The sequence below is a fragment of the Balaenoptera physalus genome (assembly GCF_965194825.1).
Source record: "Balaenoptera physalus genome assembly, chromosome: 11".
In the NCBI taxonomy this organism is placed as follows: Eukaryota; Metazoa; Chordata; class Mammalia; order Artiodactyla; family Balaenopteridae; genus Balaenoptera; species Balaenoptera physalus.
The window spans coordinates 85,525,481-85,545,547 of NC_138896.1; the positions used below are offsets into that span (position 1 = coordinate 85,525,481).

At 40.1% G+C, this 20,067-nt stretch overlaps 1 protein-coding gene and 1 long non-coding RNA gene across 10 annotated transcripts in view; one reads left to right on the forward strand and one right to left on the reverse strand.

Annotated features, from left to right (window-relative positions):
* Positions 1-20,067, reverse strand: part of ADAMTS9 (ADAM metallopeptidase with thrombospondin type 1 motif 9) — a 223,530-nt gene that overhangs the window by 86,140 nt on the left and 117,323 nt on the right. For 4 of the 6 annotated variants that reach the window (XR_014250528.1, XM_082412046.1, XM_082412047.1 and 1 more), the window contains 2 exons: positions 19,879-20,046; positions 13,096-13,269 (listed from right to left, as the gene is read on the reverse strand). Coding sequence is in view for 4 of the 6 variants with exons in the window: in XM_082412046.1 (XP_082268172.1) it covers positions 13,096-13,269; positions 19,879-20,046 (342 nt within the window). In the remaining 2 variants the exon portion in view is untranslated. Of the gene's footprint in view, positions 1-13,095; positions 13,270-17,694; positions 20,047-20,067 lie in introns of those variants that run through there. The other 2 variants (XR_014250529.1, XM_082412048.1) reach the window with 2 other exon arrangements.
* The window catches only part of LOC309637546, a 34,658-nt gene continuing 27,787 nt past the window's right edge, over positions 13,197-20,067 (forward strand). For 2 of the 4 annotated variants that reach the window (XR_014250621.1, XR_014250622.1), the window contains exons 1-2: positions 13,197-13,283; positions 14,738-14,915. This is a non-coding gene — a long non-coding RNA (uncharacterized lncRNA). Of the gene's footprint in view, positions 13,288-14,737; positions 14,916-20,067 lie in introns of all 4 variants that reach the window. The other 2 variants (XR_014250623.1, XR_014250624.1) reach the window with 2 other exon arrangements.

A 20,067-nucleotide genomic window follows, 5' to 3' on the forward strand; every position in this document is an offset into this window, starting at 1 on the left:
TGATGTGAGGGAAGGTGCAGGGCAGCCACTTTGTGACACAGAGGTACTAGGGAGGAAAGAGAGTATTCTGGGTAAAGGTAAAAAAAGAATGTTTGCAAGAACTGGGAGATTTACTCCTTAAAACAAAGAGATGCATAACCCACATACTCACAATTCAAGTTGGATCAAAAGACCTCTGCAGCTATAAGTAAATGCATAGTCAGATTATAATACTATCAATACGATTTTTATGACAGTAATTTTCAAAAGAATTAAAAGGTCATGTATTTTTTTAAACTCAGTCTCATGAGCATAATAATTCTAAAGTGAGTAAAACTGAGCAGTGAAAAGCTAAATAACTAGCCCAAAGTTGGTGGGTGATCTTAAAAGCCCAACATTGTGATATGTGGATAAGCTGAAGTGCTGGTCATCATCTGAATCCTCCATCAGGAGTCCACTGTACCAAAGAGAACTACCATTTGTGGAAGGCCTAAAATATACTAGGCACTGCACTGAATCCCTCACTTAATCTCACTTAATCCTCACTATGACATTCAGCAAAGTCTGCCATACAATTCCCATTTTTCAGATGAGCTAACTGGAGCCCAGAGATTTGAGGTCAATTTCCCAGAGTCACACATTGAATGGTCTTTTGTTTACAACACGCTGCTTTTAGGGCATAAACAAATGGGACATGAATGTCTGGAAAGAGCATTTTCCTGTTCTCTAATAATTTTTCTCTGAGTCTGAAAGTCCAGGCTCTATCTTATGATATCATGAATGAACACTGATGTTCCTTCCCCTGCACAGTCAACAGGCCCCTCAATGAACAAAAAAGTCCACCGAAGTACTCCATCAAGACTCCCCACCAACCTCATGGCTTAAGGTCTGATCGTCAACCAACTAGACCAAGAATTTCATCTTCAGAAGGGGGTGGGGGTAGTCACCAGTACAGAGAATTATACTTTGATGCCAACTCTGTTGAAACAGTCTGGCCAAGCCAATAAAAATAGAAGCATGCACCTTAGGTGCATGTCGACATGGGAAGCAGTGGAATATAAAGATTCAGAGCATGTGTTCCAGAGGTCAGGCTGCTGGGCTTCAAATCCCAGCCTTATTACCTAGTGATTCCATGAACCTGGGTGAATTAACCTAGCTAAGCCTCAAGCTGCCTCATCTTTAAGTGAGGATAAAAATTTAACTACGACATCAGAGAGTTATGGAAAGGTTAAATGAGGTCCTCCATAAAAAAATATTCAACATAGTGCTTGGTCCATAGCTTAATAAACAATGAGATGTATTATTTTTATTATCATAGTATCAGGACCACTGCACTGTACAACTCTAGAGGATGCCCCTCACATTGTAGCCTTAGGGAATGGTACCCCTGGGGTTGTGCAGTGTACAACCTGTGTGACTGTGTATAACATCCCTGATGATCATGCTACTGTGGGTATGTGGAACTCGTGCTTCTCAAGGTGGACACTTGGATTATTTCTCATGAAGAGGAGTGTGCCATGTGCTATGTGCCTGGTGTGAAATACATCTTGCCAACAAACAGGTGGGTTTGTAATAGTGTCCAAGGGGGAAGCAAAAGGGAAAAATGCACACTCAAAAAGCAAGCAACAGCTCTGAGTTAGTTGTAAAGAATGGCTAAGAAGAAGAAAACCTCCCATAAAGGGGTGGGGTGGGAGTCTCCAGCATCCGATTCACTGGGCTCTGAGACTGCCCTGGCATCTCACTGACATCAGCTCAAGGTGTCACTAGATGAGGGGAAGAAAGTCAAGACATGTGCATGCACAAAGCGTGTATCAGGTGAAATGGTAGCAGAGTGAGTGAGTACAGAGGAGGTGAGAACCAGAATGGAGGTGAAGGCTGATTAAGGGGAGCCTGAAGGGTGCTGTACTATCAAGTGACCACCCAATGTACTGTTTAACAAGGACGCTTTTGATCATGGCAGTAGGGGCAATTAATAATTACACCAGGCCTACCCCATGCATAAACCAGGACCGCTGTAGGCAAATAGTACCAGGGGCAAATATGAAGATGGTTGCCCAGCTGCTAGCAACATTCCCTAGAAGCCTTGTGGATGTGGGGACGTTTGGAGAGGACTACCAGCATGCTTTGCACATGAGGAACAACGGGTTCTAATGGGGCCTCTCCCTCCCCCGTCCAGCTGCCCTGCACCTCCCTTTGGTCAATTCAGTGTCACGTGAGGGCCTCCCACAGTCCTCCAACCTCCCTCACCACCCAGGTCCACTGGCCTCAAACTCTCCACTTCGGGTTCAGGCAGATGAGAAAGCATGTTGGCAGGAGGGCAACTATCGGATCCACTTTTCTTGCTGCTCGTCTCTGGTCAGCTTCTAAATTTAGCCACAGGTCAGGCTATCTTAGTAGGTCTTCTGTTCTTATATGGAGCTTGAGAGCAATATTTGAGGAAGGATTTAGAAAGATCGATCTGCATGGCACAGACAAAGATGTAAATTTCTAGGCACATTTCAGATGCTCAGAGAAGAGGATTTCCTCAGTGCATATTTGGCAAGGTTTCTAGTCTTTGGGATTCAGAAGGAATTGTCAATGGAGCTTGCATTTTCCCAACTGGCTCTAGCATTTTTAAAAGTTGGCTAAAGCATGAGCTGTCAGCTGAGATTCATTTCTGAACACTCTCTTACTTTGTGCTCCTTGGAGCAGCCACACAGGGTTGAGTTTGGCAGGACATGAAGATAGAGAGGGAGAGGGAGGGAGCAGGCAGTGGTAGGTCTGAAGCAAGAATTACAAAGAGAATCAAGTGGTAACACACAGGCAGAGAGGGACGAAGACACCTCTTCTTCCTTCTCTATCTGACTCTGTCAATCCCCAAACCACTCGATTATTTCTAATTTTCTCAGAACAACTTTGCACACTTATCATTATTCCCACTTTACAAAAGGCAAACTCACAGTTCAGAAAATAAAGCATCCTTGTTCTAAGTCACACAGCTGAAATGTGGCAGTGCTGGTATATGAACCACGTCTGTAAAACTTTACAGCCTCTGGGGGTTCCCAATAACTTGTGTGGCTCAAGTACAATTAATTTGAAATGTAACTGCTTTAGCTATTCCTCCCTGCCACAGTCCGGTGGAAGTAAAAACAAAAAAAACCCCCCAAACTTTAGAAGGAAAATGAGCAAAAAAAAAAATTGAGTAGACAGAGAGGGTGAGAGTCCTAAAGAAAAGAGATAACTGAAAACAATGGAACTATTCCATCAGGAGGGTGAAGGAGAGGGAAGAACAGAGCTGGAAGGCTGAATACCCACAAGGGTTAAGAATGCAGTTGTAAGAAAACAAACCCCATTTAAAATTGCATCAAAAAGAATAAAATACCTAGGAATAAATTTAACCAAGGAGGTGAAAGATCTGTACATCGAAAACTACCAGACACTGATAAAAGAAACTGAAGAAGACCGAAATAAATGGAAAGATCTTCTGTGCTCATAGACTGGAAGAATTAATATTGTTAAAAGGTCCATACTGAGGCTCCAGCTTCGGAGGTCAGATCCCAGGGAAAGGACTGGGGTTGGCTGTGTGAACACAGCCTGAAGGGGGCTAGTGCGCCACAGCTGGCCGGGAGGGAGTCCGGGAAAAAGCCTGGACCTGCCTAAGAGGCAAGAGACCATTGTTTCGGGGTGCCCGAGCAAGGGGGATTCAGAGCACCGCCTAAACGAGCTCCAGAGACGGGCACAAGTTGCGGCTATCAGCGCAGACACCAGAGACGGGCATGAGATGCTAAGGCTGCTGCTGCCGCCACCAAGAAGCCTGTGTGCGAGCACAGGTCACTATCCACACCTCCCCTCCTGGGAGCCTGTGCAGCTCACCACTGCCAGGGTCCTGTGATACAGGGACAACTTCCACGGGAGAACACACGGCACTCCTCAGGGTGCTGAAACATCACGTTGGCCTCTGCCGCCGCAGGCTCGCCCCGCATCCGTACCCCTCCCTCCCCCGGCCTGAGTGAGCCAGAGCCCCCTCATCAGCTGCTCCTTTAACCCCGTTCTGTCTGAGCAGGGAACAGACGCCCTCAGGCAACCTACACGCAGAGGCGGGGCCAAATCCAAAGCTGACCCCCGGGAGCTGTGTGAACAAAGAAGAGAAAGGGAAATCTCTCTCAGCAGCCTCAGGAGCAGCGGATTAAATCTCCACAATCAACTTGATGTACTCTGCATCTCTGGAATACCTGAATAGACAACGAATCATCCCAAATTGAGGCAGTGGACTTTGGGAGCAACTGTAGACTTGGGGTTTGCTTTCTGCATCTAATTTGTTTCTGGTTTTATGTTTATCTTGGTTTAGTATTTAGAGCTTGTTATCATTGGTAGATTTGTTTATTGATTTGGTTGTTCTCTTCCTTTTTATATATATATATATATATATATATGTTTTTTCCTTTTTCTTTTTTTGTGAGTGTGTATGTGTATGCTTCTTTGTGTGATTTTGTCTGTATAGCTTTGCTTTTACCATTTGGCCTAGGTTTCTGTCTGGTTTTGTTTTTTTTTTGGTATACTTTTTAGCGCTTGTTATCATTGGTGGATTTGTTTTTTGGTTTGGTTGCCCTTTCCTTCCTTCCTTTCTTTCTTTCTTTCTTTCTTTCTTTCTTTCTTTCTTTCTTTTCTTTCTTTTTCCTCTTTTTTATTACTTTAAAATTTTTTTATTTTTAATATTTTTTATTTTAATAACTTTAATTAATTAATTAATTTCTCCCTTCTCTTCTGAGCCATGTGGCTGACAGAGTCTTCATGCTCTGGCCAGGTGTCAGGCCTGGGTCTCTGAGGTGGGAGAGCCAAGTTCAGGACATTGCTCCACCAGAGACCTCCTGGCTCCACGTAATATCAAACGGCGAAAGCTCTCCCAGAGATCTCCATCTCAATGCTAAGACCCAGCTCCACTCAACAACCAGCAAGCTACAGTGATGGACACCCTATGCCAAACAACTAGCAAGACAGGAACACAAGCGACCCATTAGCAGAGAGGCTGCCTAAAATCATAATAAGGTCACAGACACCCCAAAACACACCACCAGACATGGACCTGCCCACCAGAAAGACAAGATCCAGCCTTATCCACCAGAACACAGGCACCAGTCCCCTCCACCAGGAAGCCTACACAACACACTGAACCAACCTTAGCCACTGGGGTCAGACACCAAAAACAACGGGAACTACGAACCTGCAACCTGCAAGAAGGAGACCCCAAACACAGTAAGTTAAGCAAAATGAGAAGACAGAGAAACACACAGCAGATGAAGGACCAAGGTAAAAACCCACCAGACCAAACAAATGAGGAGGAAATAGGCAGTCTACCTGAAAAAGAATTCAGAGTAATGATAGTAAAGACGATCCAAAATCTTGGAAATAGAATGGAGAAAATACAAGAAACGTTTAACAATGACCTAGAAGAACTAAAGAGCAAACAAACAATGATGAACAACACAATAAATGAAATTAAAAATTGTCTAGAAGGAATCAATAGCAGAATAACTGAGGCAGGTAAGTGACCTGGAAGATAAAATAGTGGATATAACTACCGCAAAGCAGAATAAAGAAAAAAGAACGAAAAGAATTGAGGACAGTCTCAGAGACCTCTGGGACAACATTAAACACACCAACATTCGAATTATAGGGGTCCCAGAAGAAGAAGAGAAAAAGAAAGGGACTGAGAAAATATTTGAAGACATTATAGTTGAAAACTTCCCTAATATGGGAAAGGAAATAGTCAATCAAGTCCAGTAAGCACAGAGAGTCCCATACAGGATAAATCCAAGGAGAAACACGCTGAGACACATATTAATCAAACTATCAAAAATTAAATGCAAAGAAAAACTATTAAAAGCAACTTGGGAAAAACAACAAATAACATACAAGGGAATCCCCATAAGATTAACAGTTGATCTTTCAGCAGAAACTCTGTAAGCCAGAAGGGAGTGGCAGGACGTATTTAAAGGGATGAAAGGGAAAAACCTACAACCAAGATTACTCTACCCAGCAAGGATCTCATTCAGATTCGACGGAGAAATTAAAACCTTTACGGACAAGCAAAAGCTAAGAGAATTCAGCACCACCAAACCAGCTTTACAACAGATGCTAAAAGAACTTTTCTAGACAGGAAGCACAAGAGAAGGAAAAGACCTAAAATAACAAACTCAAAACAATTAAGAAAATGGTAATAGGAACATACATATCGATAACTACCTTAAATGAAAATGGATTAAACGCTCCCACTAAAAGACAAAGACTGGCTAAATGGATACAAAAACAAGACCCGTATATATGCTGTCAACAAGAGACCCACTTCAGACCTAGGGACACATATAGACTGAAAGTGAGGGGATGGAAAAAGATATTCCATGCAAATGGAAATCACAAGAAATCTGGAGTAGCAATTCTCATATCAGACAAAATAGACTTTAAAATAAAGACTATTAGAAGAGCCAAAGAAGGACACTATATAATGATCAAGGAATTGATCCAAGAAGAAGATATAACAATTGTAAATATTTACGGACTCAACATAGGAGCACCTCAATACATAAGGCAAAGGCTAATAGCCATAAGGGGAAATCGACAGTAACACAATCACAGGAGGGACGTTAACACCCCACTTTCACCAATGGACAGATCATCCAAAATGAAAATAAATAAGGAAACACAAGCTTGAAATGATACATTAAACATGATGCACTTAATTGATATTTATAGGACATTCCATCCAAAAACAACAGAATACACTTTCTTCTCAAGTGCTAATGGAAAATTCTCCAGGATAGATCATATCTTAAGAAAACTGAAATTGTATCAAGTATCTTTTCCGACCACAACGCTATGAGACTAGATATCAATTACAGGAAAAAATCTGTAAAAAAAAAAAACACATGGAGGCTCAACAATACACTACTTAATAACCAAGAGATCACTGAAAAAATCAAAGAGGAAATTAAAAAATACCTAGAAATAAATGACAATGAGAACACGACGACCTAAAACCTATGGGATGCAGCAAAAGCAGTTCTAAGAGGGAAGTTTATAGCAACACAATCCTACCTCAGGAAACAAGAAACATCTCAAATAAACAACCTAACCTTACACCTAAAAAGCAATTAGAGAAAGAAGAACAAAAACACCCCAAAGTTAGCAGAAAGAAAGAAATCATAAATATCAGATCAGAAATAAATGAAAAATAAATGAAGGAAACAATAGCAAATATCAATAAAACTAACAGCTGGTTCTTTGAGAAGATAAACAAAATTGATAAACCATTAGCCAGACTCACCAAGAAAAAACGGGAGAAGACTCAAATCAACAGAATTAGAAATGAAAAAGGAGAAGTAACAACTGACACTGCAGAAATACAAAGGATCATGAGAGATTACTACAAGCAACTCTATGCCAACAAAATGCACAACCTGGAAGAAATGGACAAATTCTTAGAAAAGCACAACCTTCCGAGACTGAACCAGGAAGAAATAGAAAATATAAACAGACCAAACAGAAGCACTGAAATTGAGACTGTGATTAAAAATCTTCCAACAAACAAAAGCCCAGGACCAGATGGCTTCACAGGCAAATTCTATCAAACATTTAGAGAAGAGCTAATACCTATCCTTCTCAAACTCTTCCAAAATATAGAAGAGGAAGGAACACTCCCAAACTCATTCTACGAGGCCACCATCACCCTGATTCCAAAACCAGACAAAGATGTCACAGAGAAAGAAAACTACAGACCAATATCACTGATGAACACAGATGCAAAAATCCTCAACAAAATTCTAGCAAACAGAATCCAACAGCACATTAAAAGGATCATACACCATGATCAAGTGGGGTTTACCCCAGCAATGCAAGGCTTCTTCAGTATATGCAAATCAATCAATGTGATAAACCATATTAAAAAACTGAAGGAGAAAAACCATCTGATCATCTCAATAGATGCAGAAAAAGCTTTCGACAAAATTCAACACCCATTTATGATAAAAACCCTCCAGAGAGTAGGCATAGAGGGAACTTACCTCAACATAATAAAGGCCATATATGACAAACCCACAGCCAACATCGCTCTCAATGGTGAAAAACTGAAACCATTTCCTCTAAGATCAGGAGCAAGACAAGGTTGTCCACTCTCACCACTATTATTCATCATAGTTTTGGAAGTCCTAGCCATGGCAATCAGAGAAGAAAAAGAAATAAAAGGAATCCAAATCGGAAAAGAAGAAGTAAAGCTGTCAATGTTTGCAGATGACATGATACTATACAAAGAGAATCCCAAAGATGCTACCAGAAAACTACTAGAGCTAATCAATGAATTTGGTAAAGTAGCAGGATATAAAATTAATGCACAGAAATCTCTTGCATTCCTATATACTAATGATGAAAGATCTGAAAGAGAAATTAAGGAAACTCTCCCATTTACCATTGCAACAAAAAGAATAAAATACCTAGGAATAAACCTACCTAAGGAGACAAAAGACCTGTATGCAGAAAACTACAAGACACTGATGAAAGAAATTAAAGATGATACAAACAGATGGAGAGATATACGATGTTTTGGGATTGGAAGAATCAACATTGTGAAAATGACTGTACTTCCCAAAGCAATCTACAGATTCAATGTAATCCCTATCAAACTACCAATGGCATTTTTCACAGAACTAGAACCAAAAATATCACAATTTGTATCGAAACACAAAAGACCCCGAATAGCCAAAGCAATCTTGAGAAAGAAAAACGGAGCTGGAGGAATCAGGCTCCCTGACTTCAGACTATACTACAAAGCTACAGTCATCAAGACAGTATGTAGTGGCACAAAAACAGAAATACAGATCAATGGAACAGGATAGAAAGCCCAGAGATAAACCCACGCACATATGGTCACCTAATTTTTGATAAAGGAGGCAAGGATATACAATGGAGAAAAGACAGCCTCTTCAATGTGGTGCTGGGAGAAGTGGATAGCTACATGTGAAAGAATGAAATTAGAACACTCACTAACACCATACACAAAAATAAACTCAAAATGGATTAAAGACCTAAATGTAAGGCCAGACACTATAAACTCTTAAGAGGAAAACATAGGCAGAACACTCTATGACATAAATCACAGCAAGGTCCTTTTTGACCCACCTCCTAGAGAAATGGAAATGAAAACAAAAATAAACAAATGGGACCTAATGAAACTTAAATGCTTTTGCACAGCAAAGGAAACCATAAACAAGACGATAAGACACCCCTCAGAATGGGAGAAAATATTTGCAAATGAAGCAACTGACAAAGGATTAATCTCCAAAATTTACAAGCAGCTCATGCAGTTCAATATCAAAAAAACAAACAACCAATCCAAAAATGTGCAGAGACCTAAATAGACATTTCTCCAAAGAAGGTATATGGATTGCCAACAAACACATGAGAGAATGCTCAACATCACTAATCATTAGAGAAATGCAAATCAAAACCAGAATGAGGTATCATCTCACACCAGTCAGAATGGCCATCATCAAAAAATCTACAAACAATAAATGCTGGAGAGGGTGTGGAGAAGAGGGAACCCTCTTGCACTGTTGGTGGGAATGTAAATTGATACAGCAACTATAGAGGACAGTATGGAGGTTCCTTAAAAAACTAAAAATAGAACTACCATACGACCCAGCAATCCCACTACTGGGCATATACCCTGAGAAAACCATAATTCAAAAAGAGTCATGTACCACAATGTCCATTGCAGCTCTATTTACAATAGCCAGGACAAGGAAGCAACCTAAGTGTCCATCGACAGATGAATGGATAAAGAAGATGTGGCACATATATACAATGGAATATTACTCAGCCATAAAAAGAAAGGAAACTGAGTTATTTGTAGTGAGGTGGATGGACCTAGAGTCTGTCATACAGAGTGAAGTAAGTCAGGAAGAGAAAAACAAATACCGTATGCTAACACATATATATGGAATCTACAAAAAAAAAATGGTTATGAAGAACCTAGGGGCAAGACGGGAATAAAGACGCAGATGTAGAGAATGGATTTGAGGATATGGGGAAGGGGAAGGGTAAGCTGGGACGAAGTGAGAGAGTGGCATGGACAGATATACACTACCAAATGTGAAATAGATAGCTAGTAGGAAGCAGCCGCATAGCACAGGGAGATGAGCTCGGTGCTTTGTGACCACCTAGAGGGGTGGGAATAGGCAGGGTGGGAGGGAGAGGCAAGAGGGAGGGGATATGGGGATATATGTATATGTATAGCTGATTCACTTTGTTATAAAGCAGAAACTAACACACCATTGTAAGGCAATTATACTCCAATAAAGATGTTAAAAAAAAAAAGAAAAAAAATTGCATTCTCTTTCATATATAGCTTTAACCTATTTAATTAGAGTCCTAATTTACTTTTTTTAAGGGGGGGAAAAACACACACACACACACACACACACACACACACACACAAAAGATCCATACTACCCAAAGTACCACATGCAAAAGAATGAAACTGGACCCCAATCCTACACCATACCCCAAATTAACTCAAAATGGATTAAAGACTTGAACGTAAGACCTGACCATAAAAGTCGTATACATAGGGGCAAGCTCCTCGACATCAGTCTTGGCAATGATTTTTTGGATCTGACACCAAAACCAAAGGCAGCAAAAGCAAAAATAAACAAGTCGGACTACATCAAACTAAAAATGGGCAAAGCACCTGAATAGCCATTTCTCAAAAAAAAAAAAACCCATACAAATGGCCAACAGATATATGAAAAGGTGCTCAACATCACTAATCATCAGGGGAATGTAAATCAAAACCACAGTGAGATATCACCTCACACCTGCTGGAATGACTATTACCAAAAAGACAAGAAATAACAAACGTTAGCAAGGATGTGAAGAAAAGGGAACTCTTATGTACTGTTGGTGGGGATATAAGTTGGTGCAGCCACTCTGGAAAACACTCTGGAGGCTCCTCCAAAAACTTAAAAATAGAACTACCATACGATCTATCAATTCCACTTCTGGGTATTTACCTGAAGGAAATAAAATCACTAACTCGAAAAGATATACTCACCCCCATGTTCACGCAGCATTATTTACAATAGCCAGATACGGAAACATCCTAAGTGTCCAATGATGGATGAATGGATAAAGAAAATGTGATAGAAAGAAAAAATATATATGAATATAATTCAGCCATAAAAAGAAGGAAATCCTGCCATCTGTGACAACACGGATGAACCCTGAGGGCATTATGCTAAGTGACATAAATAGACAAATACTGTATGGTCTCATTTATATGTGGAATCATCTGAAAACAAAACAAAACAAAACAAACTTAGAACAGATTGCTGGCTGCCAGAGGTGGGGGGGAGGGCACAGAGTAGGTGAACAGGTAAAGGTGGTCAAAAGTTACAAACTTCCAGTAGTAAGAGACATAAATCCTAGGGATATAATGTACAGCATGGTGACTACAGTTAACAATATTGTACATTAAACTTGGAAGTTGCGAAGAGAGTAGATCTTAAAAGTTCTCAGCACAAGAAAAAAAAATCGTAACTCTGTGAGGTGATCAAAGGTAACTGTGACATAGTTGTTAATACTAGGTACACTTACTGTAGTAATCATTTTGTAATATATACATATATCAAATCACCAGGTTTTCACTTAAAGTTAATACAACATTATATGTCAATTATATCTCAATAAAAACAGGGGGAAGGGGCTTCCCTGGTGGCGCAGTGCTTAAGAATCCGCCTGCCAATGCAGGGGACACGGGTTCGAGCCCTGGTCTGGGAAGATCCCACATGCCGTGGAGCAACTGGGCCCGTGAGCCACAATTACTGAGCCTGCGCGTCTGGAGCCTGTGCTCTGCAACAAGAGAGGCCGCGATAGTGAGAGGCCCGTGCACCGCGATGAAGAGTGGCCCCCGCTTGCCACAGCTAGAGAAAGCCCTCGCACAGAAACGAAGACACAACACAGCCATAAATAAATAAATTAATTAATTAAAAAAAAAAAAAAAAAAGCAGGGGGAAAAGTGGCAATGCCATTAGCATTTGCAGAAAAAAAAAGAAAGCAGCTGCAGTATCTCATAATGGTTTAAGAGAATTAACTTAGTATCAAGCCTTGCTTCTTCCACTTGCTAGGTGTATAACATTTGGACAAATGACATTGGCCCTCCAAACCTCAGTTTCCTTGACTGCAAAATGGGATAATAATAATACCCACTTTGTCTTTTTAAACCACTCAGTGGTTAAAAAGATTGAGGTGATGAACATAAAGCACTTAGCACAGTTCCAGGCACTGTCTCGCCTGTCCTGAAAACCATTCCCGGTGGGAAATTCCTGTCTTACTATGCCTATCTCTGAACCTTTTACAGCTTGTATTTTCTGTTTCATTCCAATGTCAGTAGATACGGTTTTGCTTTTAAATATCCTTTACCCCCTTTTCTACAAATCAATCTTCTGTACTGGAAACAGAGGTTCCCTCCTACTAATGTCCTATCCTTGCAGGCCAGGCCATTCCCCAGGGACACTTAGTGTTTTCTTTAACTAGACATTAACTTGGGGTGGGAGAAAAACAAGTCTCTTTCTGCATCAATGGAGCAGTTCTTCAGATGCCCTCAGTTTTTCAAATGCTGCAAATCCTTCGCTAATTAATCAGGGTTTCAAATGAGTGCCTGTCTTCTAGCTGATGGCCAAAGCTGTGGAAGGAGGAAAAAACCCAGAGTAGGTCCTACCTAGAGTCTGCCCCTAGTGGCTGTCTGAACTCATCCAGAATGACCACGCCTGAATATACATATTTAAAATATTTCTTCCATCTCCCCCTCCTTCTGGGAAAGTTATCTTTATGCATTTGGCCCAAGGCCTGTTCAACTTTTTCTGGAGGCAGCCAGATTTGGAACACTCAAGAACACAGACGTCAGAACGGTAGAAAAAGGAGGAGCTCTCCCACCATTGTTGGAGTGAACTGTTGGCCGTCTGACAGCAAACCTTTTGGGAAAGAGCCAGCCTTGTCACCATGCTGGAGGGCTTCACGGGGGAACGGATGTGATGATGGCAAAGGGGTTGAGCGAACACTGGCAGGTGCCCACTTCCTGGCTCTACTTACTTCTTGCCATTCGTCTGCCCTCCAAGCGTAGAGTGGACACGGCGGGGCTTGGCAGGCGCGCTCTGACTCCGGTCTAGTGTATGGGTTGCACTCGGTCTCTCCGGCTATTTTGTGTGTTCCCAGCTGACAGCCCACATTTCTCCGCCGCACGCCTTGGCCACAGGACACAGAGCACTAAAAGGACAAGAGTGCGTAAGTGGGAGCTTCGGGTCATTTGGGGGAGGGCATGATCATCGGGGTGGAGAGGGTCACAGAGCTGGGGACCGCATTCCTAATCCAATGACCCTCACAGCTATCACAAGGCTTTCTAATTTCCAGTGAAAGGGACCCAAGAGAATGTCTTAAATCTGCAAACTCACTGCCTATCAAAGCTGGTTGAGTGAGGAAGAGACTCAAGTTAGGGGGAAATCTTTCAGGCTAACAAAACTCTTGGACAATGGAATAGGCTGGGAGAGATCATTCTGAGACATTCAGTACAACCTAGAAGTAGTACTGCCATGTGAAATGAAAATCCCAAATGAGTTCTATCCTGGAAGGTTGAAGGGTCTTGAAAATTGGAGATACAGTTCTGTACAAGAGAATTTCTTGGCAGATGGAAAATGTAACTCAAGGAGAGTAAATCACTGAAGTTTTTAGGGCCTTATAAATAGAATTATTTTCTTCAGTCTCTTCTTCTTGCTCCTATTCCTGGAGATAGGGAAATTTTTTTTTTTTAAACTATGGAATTCGTTAAAGTATTTATATCTATTTACAACCTCAGATGAATATACAAAAAATAAAAGCTGACAAAAAAAAAAAAATTTCCTCGGGTGTTGTGTTTTCAGTCCGTGAAAAATACTGTTAATCAGGCTGAAACATTTTGTTGACCAAGCTGCACAACACCCTATTAATCTGTAATTAACTTTCCTCTAAATTAATTTTTTTAATGGTTTTCTCATTGCTGGGTTTCATAATCTCACTTACGGGCGGGCCAAGAATTACTGTCTTTATTAAGCTTTTGACATTCCGAAACTAAAGGCAACATCTGACTGGAAAGAACAGCCTATTATTTCACTGAGCTATTAAAAATTATTTCCAAGTTTTTGTGATAGCTCAGCTGCCATTCATTTGTCTAATTGAGAAAACAAGCTTAACATACACTACAGCCATATTCCTGAGAGGACGTCTTCGTAAAGAATAGAATCACGCTTTTCAATTAGACAAAAATTCTTGTCCAATTAACCTGCAGCAGGAGTCATTGTACTCTGCAGCTAATGGGAATTTACTAACAAGAAGCACACCCTAATGAATTCTGCTGCATAATAATATTATTTCCGTTTCAGATTCTAAGAAAATAGGTGGTGGTGTTTAGAAGGCATCTTGGGAAATAATATCATTTCAGATGAGTCTATGCCAGGCAGGAGCTTAAATGTTCACATCAAAGCTAGCTGAAGAGAAGGAAATATTTTGGAGCAACATAGCTACTATTGTTTGGGTTTAATTGTATTAATTGGATTGAATGAGTTTGTGACCCACAAGGAACCAGACTTTTAACGTCATTATGTTCTTGGTGGAATGAGAGGGTGCCTGATTGCCTTGTGTACAGAGGATGGCCATTTAATACTTATGGGAGCTACATGTATATTTCCCATTGATTACACAGGAAATGAATGAACTGCAACATCGGAGAGTTAGCACATGAATGACAGAAATCATCAGCAACCACTGACAACAAACAACAACCAAAATACCCTTTGGCTGTTTGAATTTGGGGTCTTAAAAAAATAAAACAGTACACTTCCGGAATAATGTATCCAAATGGAAACACAAGGAAAAATTAAGTAAACAATTAAGTAAACAAATTTGAGTTTGGCATAAAGCTAATACATATTCAAAATCTCATAACGCTTTAATAAGGTAAAGAGAAAGGAAAAAACGTTAAAGGCTTTCAGGGTGTATACTATTCAGGCTCTAAGTAAACGAAACTTCTTTTTGATGCTATTGTTTGTTACTGAGTAAATTATTACTTACGGTTCAGCAAAGACAAGGTATTAAGAGCCATAAGCAACCAATATTTTAAAAATCATTTCTATAATGTTCGATATTTTTTCAAAAGATAAAGGAAGTTTCAGTCATACAATATGTCACTGTGGCTTCCAATTTTCAGTGTCAAAGCTAGCCTTGAATTAACACATTCAAAAGTTTCGACAGGACTTATATGCACAGTAAGGTGTAAGCCCTGCCTCTGTGAATACTGCATCCATGGTAATCTTTGTTCAAAATGAAGTATACTGCATCAGAGTTAGTTCTCTGTGTTTAACTTTTCTTCCTGTGCTGTCTCAGGGGAGGCAACATTTTGCATACAGAAACAGCCAGACTTGCTTGGTGAATTCTGAGAGATTTGTGCGGAACCCCCATGAATAAAACAGCATCAAAAAGACCTCTGCATGACCCTGGAGGTGCTGATGGTGGTGGTGTGTGCACGTGTGCGTGCTTAATTATTCTTGTTTTATTTAGTCCAACTTTTAGTTATTCTGCAGAAGAAAGAGGTTGAGCAGTGTCTATTAACATGCCCCCCTCCTCTGTCCCATCTATCATTTCTGCATGGCAGTCTATTTGTGCCAGTTTGAAAGTAGATGTTTTTAGTTCCAAACTACTGAGCTGGGAGCTGTGTTTCAACTCTCTGTACTCCCTACTGTGCACTGCTAGTATACAGAACTCACCGATTTAAAGGGGAAACAATGCTTATTTCCATAGATAAAAAGAATCTCTATGGAACTTCTGATGTTTAGGGAATTGTAGTATACACTTGAAAACCTGGAAAGAATTTTACATACTTTTTTCCAGTACAACTACTGCAACCATGGCAGTGACATTATTTAAAGGAGGGCTTAGTCTGAAAAATAACTATATGAACCAACTTTAATAAATAATAACTGGTAACGACAATAGCAAACTTAGTAAGCACTTACTAGCCGAGGCTCTACTGTAGGGTTTCACAACCTAATAATTCATTTTTGTTGGGGGTGTCCTGTGCATTGTAGAAAGTTTGGGAGCATCCCTGGACGCTACCCTACTACATGTCAGTTGCATTTCCCCTCCTCTGCCAAAGTGAGATAACCAAAACTGTCTCTAGACACTGCCAAATGCCCCAAGAGATACAAAATCACTGCCAGTTGAGACCTTAGTTCTATGCTAAGCATCTTGCATAAAATATCTTCCATACTTCCTAGTAAACCTTTTAAGTAGATACTCCACAAATAAATAAAGCAAATAACAGAGATAATCACCCTAACTCAAGCAAAAACAAAAACAGAAAACAGTCCAAGTAAATTCTATCCTAGGCAATAAACCAAAGCTACCGTGGATTAAAATTTGGCTTCCAGTTTTAAAATATGCAGCCTTTTGTACATCAGCAAGAGTGTGGGTGAAAAGCCTGTATTCAAACAATTCAACATCAATGCTTGCAGTTCAAATACAAAGTAACAAGAAAGCACAAATCACTAAGGCAACTCTAGTTCTCATCACTGACCATGTGCATATGGTTTCCCTGACTTCTCAAAGGACACACGCTACACATTTGCCATGTTTCTCCATCAGACACTTGCAGAATACTTCAGAATCAGACACCACAACCAAGCCGCTCTCATTGTAATTCCAAGAAAAATCCCAACCAAAAATGGCTGGTAGGTTCATAATGCAATCTGCCAGTTTCCATTTTGGCATGAGCACTGAAGAGCTTTTAAAAATTAAGTATTTCTCTGAATTTAAGACACCACTGATTCCAAGACACAGTATTACATTTTGTATCACTCAGAAAGAAAACAAGAGCAATTAATTAAATCATGGCCTTCCATTGGTTGTTAGGCCCATCCTGACCACAGAAATGTTAAAATATGAAAAAAACAGGCATCTCAGGATTGAATGAATTCATGATTGATAAATGATGATAAAGTGTTACTTTCATTCTACTCTGATGATTTATTGTTTAGTCCTAATCTTCATTTGTTTAAAAAGCCTTTCTAAAGGAACAGGACACATTAAAAATTTTTTATTCTGGAATGCTTTTGAATCATGTGACTACAGAACCTTCACATTTATCAAGCTGAATCAAGAAATGGATGCTGATTGTGTCTGAAAATTTCATCCCTCAGCTCTTGATCAAAATCTTCTAAACAAACTAAACACGACCTTTTGAAAAAAAATGCTTTCAAACTTTACTGAGGATGTTTTCCAATAAAAGCTATTCTTTTATTGGAAAAATTTCCTTGACACATTCCAGATTTTCAAAAGATATAAAAGTGAAACATTCCGCTTTAAACCTCAAAACACCAATTCTGAGGGAGAGACGAAGAAGATTAGCAAGGCTATACTAGTTTCCTATCCCAATATTCTATATGCCTTATTACTGTCACACATTTTGACATGATGAGAAATTGCAATAATTATTCTCCCTACCTTGAAGATGAGATGACTAGAATATAGCTACCAGCGGAAAACAGAAGGACCAGATATAAAACTTTCTAAATATTGTTGCAAATGGATAATCGTTATTCTTGCTTTATATTACTGCCTTAGGGATATTTCTGTTTACCATGGGATCATTAGTAAACCAATAACCTTTAATCATGCAGACTGTCTTTCTCCATCAAACTCTGGGTCTGATTATTTTCAGGTATGCTTCTAAATTGCACAAATTGGATTTTACCCATGTAGCATCTTGTCTTGCCTGCTTTTATAATTCATTTCTATAAATCAAATCAGAGCATTAGAAAGTTGGCCACAGATCATTACATAACTGTGTTTACTTGCATTTTCCACAAAGGTAACTAGACTTTTCTAAGCAATCCTTTTGAACAGGTGCGGTCTTTTCTGGGGAGGAATTCCGATAATCCTATTACCTTATGTTTGAAAAAAACCCCAAGGGTTCAAACCTAATCATCCCAGCTTTGTGAACAATTTTAGACTTCCCATCAAGATCACAGGATACTAGAGTAAAACTCACTCTGTGTTTACCAATAAAGAGTGAAAGATTCTTTTAATCATCCTTTTATTGAATGAATTGGCCTTTATAATGAGTACCATTTACATGCTCTCAACTTAATATTCAGGACAAGGTGCAAATAGTAGATATGTCCAAGGGACATAAAGAAAAGTTACAGAGCATGAAAGTGTGCAAGAGGACAAGCTAATTAGTGTGGTATCTTAAATAATGTTAGCTGTAGGCTTTTACATGCATTGAATAGCTCCAAAAATAAAAAGGGCTGGAAGTTACAGATGACACTAGTCACTTAAGACAAACCATTAAGGATGACCAGTAGGAAATACTGCCTAGAAATCTGGTCCCTTAAGGAAGCCAGAGGAGGAGCTAGCTCTGGCTGGGCACAGATGCTTTGATTGTTAAAACAAAAATAAAAACAAAACATGACCATTATGATAAAAGCATTGAGAGGGATGAGGCTCCCTTGCTGGGGAACGACGCAGGCCATGTTTTATTTCTCTGTGAAGGGAGTAAGACTGGGGGGTATGGGGGACGATGATGGCAGCTCAGGGCATTTAAGAAAAATCCACGTTTCTAGAGGAATTTTCTATTAGTCATGCTGAAATGCAGGATTCTCAATTCCTCCTCATGCTAACACATCTGTGCAAAGCTGCTTTGGGGTATCAGGAATCAAGAACCAGGCTCCGAAAGCATCAATTCTAGAGGCTGCTAACCTTGAACCTAGTTTTCTATCGATTCTACGGAGTATCTTCATACATCTCCACTGCATAGGAGAGCTACAAATTCAGTAAAACCTTACTGAATCAAATTAATGGAGAGAAAGAACATATTAAATACAGAATATGTGAAAAGAAATTGGGCCTTATTACTTTTAAGTAAGCACCTCAACCAAGCTGAGGAAATGGACAAGTGTGGAGTGACAAGATCTACTTTAAGGGCCAGATATGAGTGACTTTTGTTCACCCCTCAATTGTTTATAGGTAAACAGAAGCTTCTAAAGTTCCCTCCTGAATTCAATAGGGAAACTCTCCCACCCAGTTCTTGACTAGGTTACCAAAGGTTTAGAATTAGTAGAGTCTAACTGTAGTCAGTTTCTTGGGTACTTACTCTCCTTCCCCATTGGATATACACACATCGTACTCATCCAAGTAAAAAAATTATTACTTTTGAGATCTTATTAGATTTAAGACCCCAGAGCTAAGTACATGGCATTCATTACTGTTTTAAATCCTCATAAGAGCTATATGAAGTCAGCTTGGCAAGGTCAAACAAATCACCCAAGGTCGCAGAGCTAGGAAATGACAGAGAACTTCCCCATCTGTCCCCCACTTCTATTGTATACAAGCTAACAGGCAGAGAAGTATTCTCTAATACTTTATATTGACAGCCCTTTCTTTAAGAACCTCAAAGGTAAATTCAGACTCAATTCCTGCCAGGTAACATAGTCAACCTTACTAGAATCTGAATTAGTGGTTTTTTAAGTGGTAAATAGTAATAAAAATGCCATCAGCGAAGGACTGAGGGGCTACTACGTCCTAGACAGCTGACATCTACATCTACCACCACTTGGAATTAATCCTCACAACTGTCCTATTGTAGATGGTATCCAAAGTGCCAAGGGCTGAAGCCACTTGCCCAAGGTCCCACAGCTAGCGAGTATCCTGACATAAAGCTGTTTCCCTCCCTGTCCCCAAGCTCCCCTCTGAAAAACCAAAACCGCGCAGGGAAACAAGCCAACACACTGGTGTCAGCCATGTGGCCGAAGGTAAGGAAGCAGTCATGAGGGGAGAAGCATTGCTCACCTGACTCCAGGCGCCAGCCTTCCACTTGGGGCATCTTCCTCCTCGGCACTTTCTGTGCCCATTTGGCTTAGCAAGGTGTTTACAGTAATCACTTTCTAAATGACTTCCATCTTTTGCCATGCAGTAAACATTTCGTTGTTTATGCCCTCGACCACAAGAGACAGAACACTGAAATATAAAGCAATGGCA